Source organism: Merops nubicus, unplaced genomic scaffold (genome assembly GCF_000691845.1).
Source record: "Merops nubicus isolate BGI_N331 unplaced genomic scaffold, ASM69184v1 Scaffold51415, whole genome shotgun sequence".
Taxonomy (NCBI): Eukaryota; Metazoa; Chordata; class Aves; order Coraciiformes; family Meropidae; genus Merops; species Merops nubicus.
Genome location: NW_008609868.1, coordinates 1 through 998, shown reverse-complemented (window position 1 = coordinate 998; position 998 = coordinate 1). Strand labels below are relative to the sequence as shown.

The 998-nt window shown below is 53.6% G+C and overlaps 1 protein-coding gene across 1 annotated transcript; it reads right to left on the bottom strand.

Moving 5' to 3' along the window:
* Positions 1–251: 251 nt before the first annotated feature.
* On the bottom strand, positions 252–953 carry NANP (N-acetylneuraminic acid phosphatase; the record flags this gene model as incomplete). The annotated part of the gene is made up of 1 exon (XM_008940699.1): positions 252–953. A coding segment is annotated over one exon (702 nt), but the record flags the coding sequence as incomplete, so codon positions are not given.
* Between the last annotated feature and the right edge of the window lie 45 nt (positions 954–998).

The window sequence follows — 998 nt, the reverse complement described above, 5'->3', positions numbered from 1 at the left end:
ACTTTAGCTACAGTCTGTCCAAATAATTTGCAGACAAAGGCAGTCGTTTTAAATTAACTGCACTTGCATCTTTTCAATTAATCTAATTCCTTGTTTCTATCCTGTTTTCACTGACAACTGCGTTCTTATTCGTCCGCCTGCTGCTTAAGAAAGCATACCATACACGGGTTCAAAATCCTAGGGTCGAATCATTTAGATGAGCACGAGTCACCTAACAGCTCAGCACGTCTCTTGATTGCATGCTGGAACCATCAATGTGCTTCATTACTACTGGCCATATGGTCAGTTCCTAACTTAGCATTCATTTTGTGCCCCATCTTCTGTAAAACTGCTGGAAGATCCAGAACAGAAGAAATAATGTAATGAGGTACTGGGGAGGTATCTACCGGGGTAGTCATTGCTTTGTTTAACCAGACAGTTGCTTTCAAGCCAGCATTCAGGCCTCCTTGGATATCTGTGTCTAGAGAGTCACCAACCATAACGCACTCCGCGGGCTGCACCCCCAGGAGATCGCAACAGTAGTGAAAGATGGATGGCGCCGGCTTCTCTTCCTTCTGCTCTCCTCCCACGACGATGGCGTCGAAGTAGGGCTGACAGGCGCAGGCTTCGATCTTCTCCCTCTGCGTCTGCTTGTCGCCGTTGGTGAGGAGCAGCAAGCGGACCCCTTTCCGCAGCTCGGTGAGCATGCCCCGCGTGTCCTCGGCCAGGGTGAGGTGCTGCAGCCGGGTCGTTTTCCACAAGAAATAGCACTCGGCGGCCAGGTTTCGGTTCGCCTCGCCCCCGATCGTCTCCTGGATCGCCTCCTCCCAGTGCGAAATCCGCAGGTCGGTGATGCACATCTTGGCGGGGTCGTGGCACTCCTTGAGCAGCTTGGCCTGGACCTTGTCGCAGATGACGCGAGCTTCCCCCTCACCGTAGTGGTGCTTCGACTGCAGGGCGTTGATCACCTTCAATAGACAAGGGCCCCCGTCAGCGCGCCCCCCTCGCGCCCGGCACCG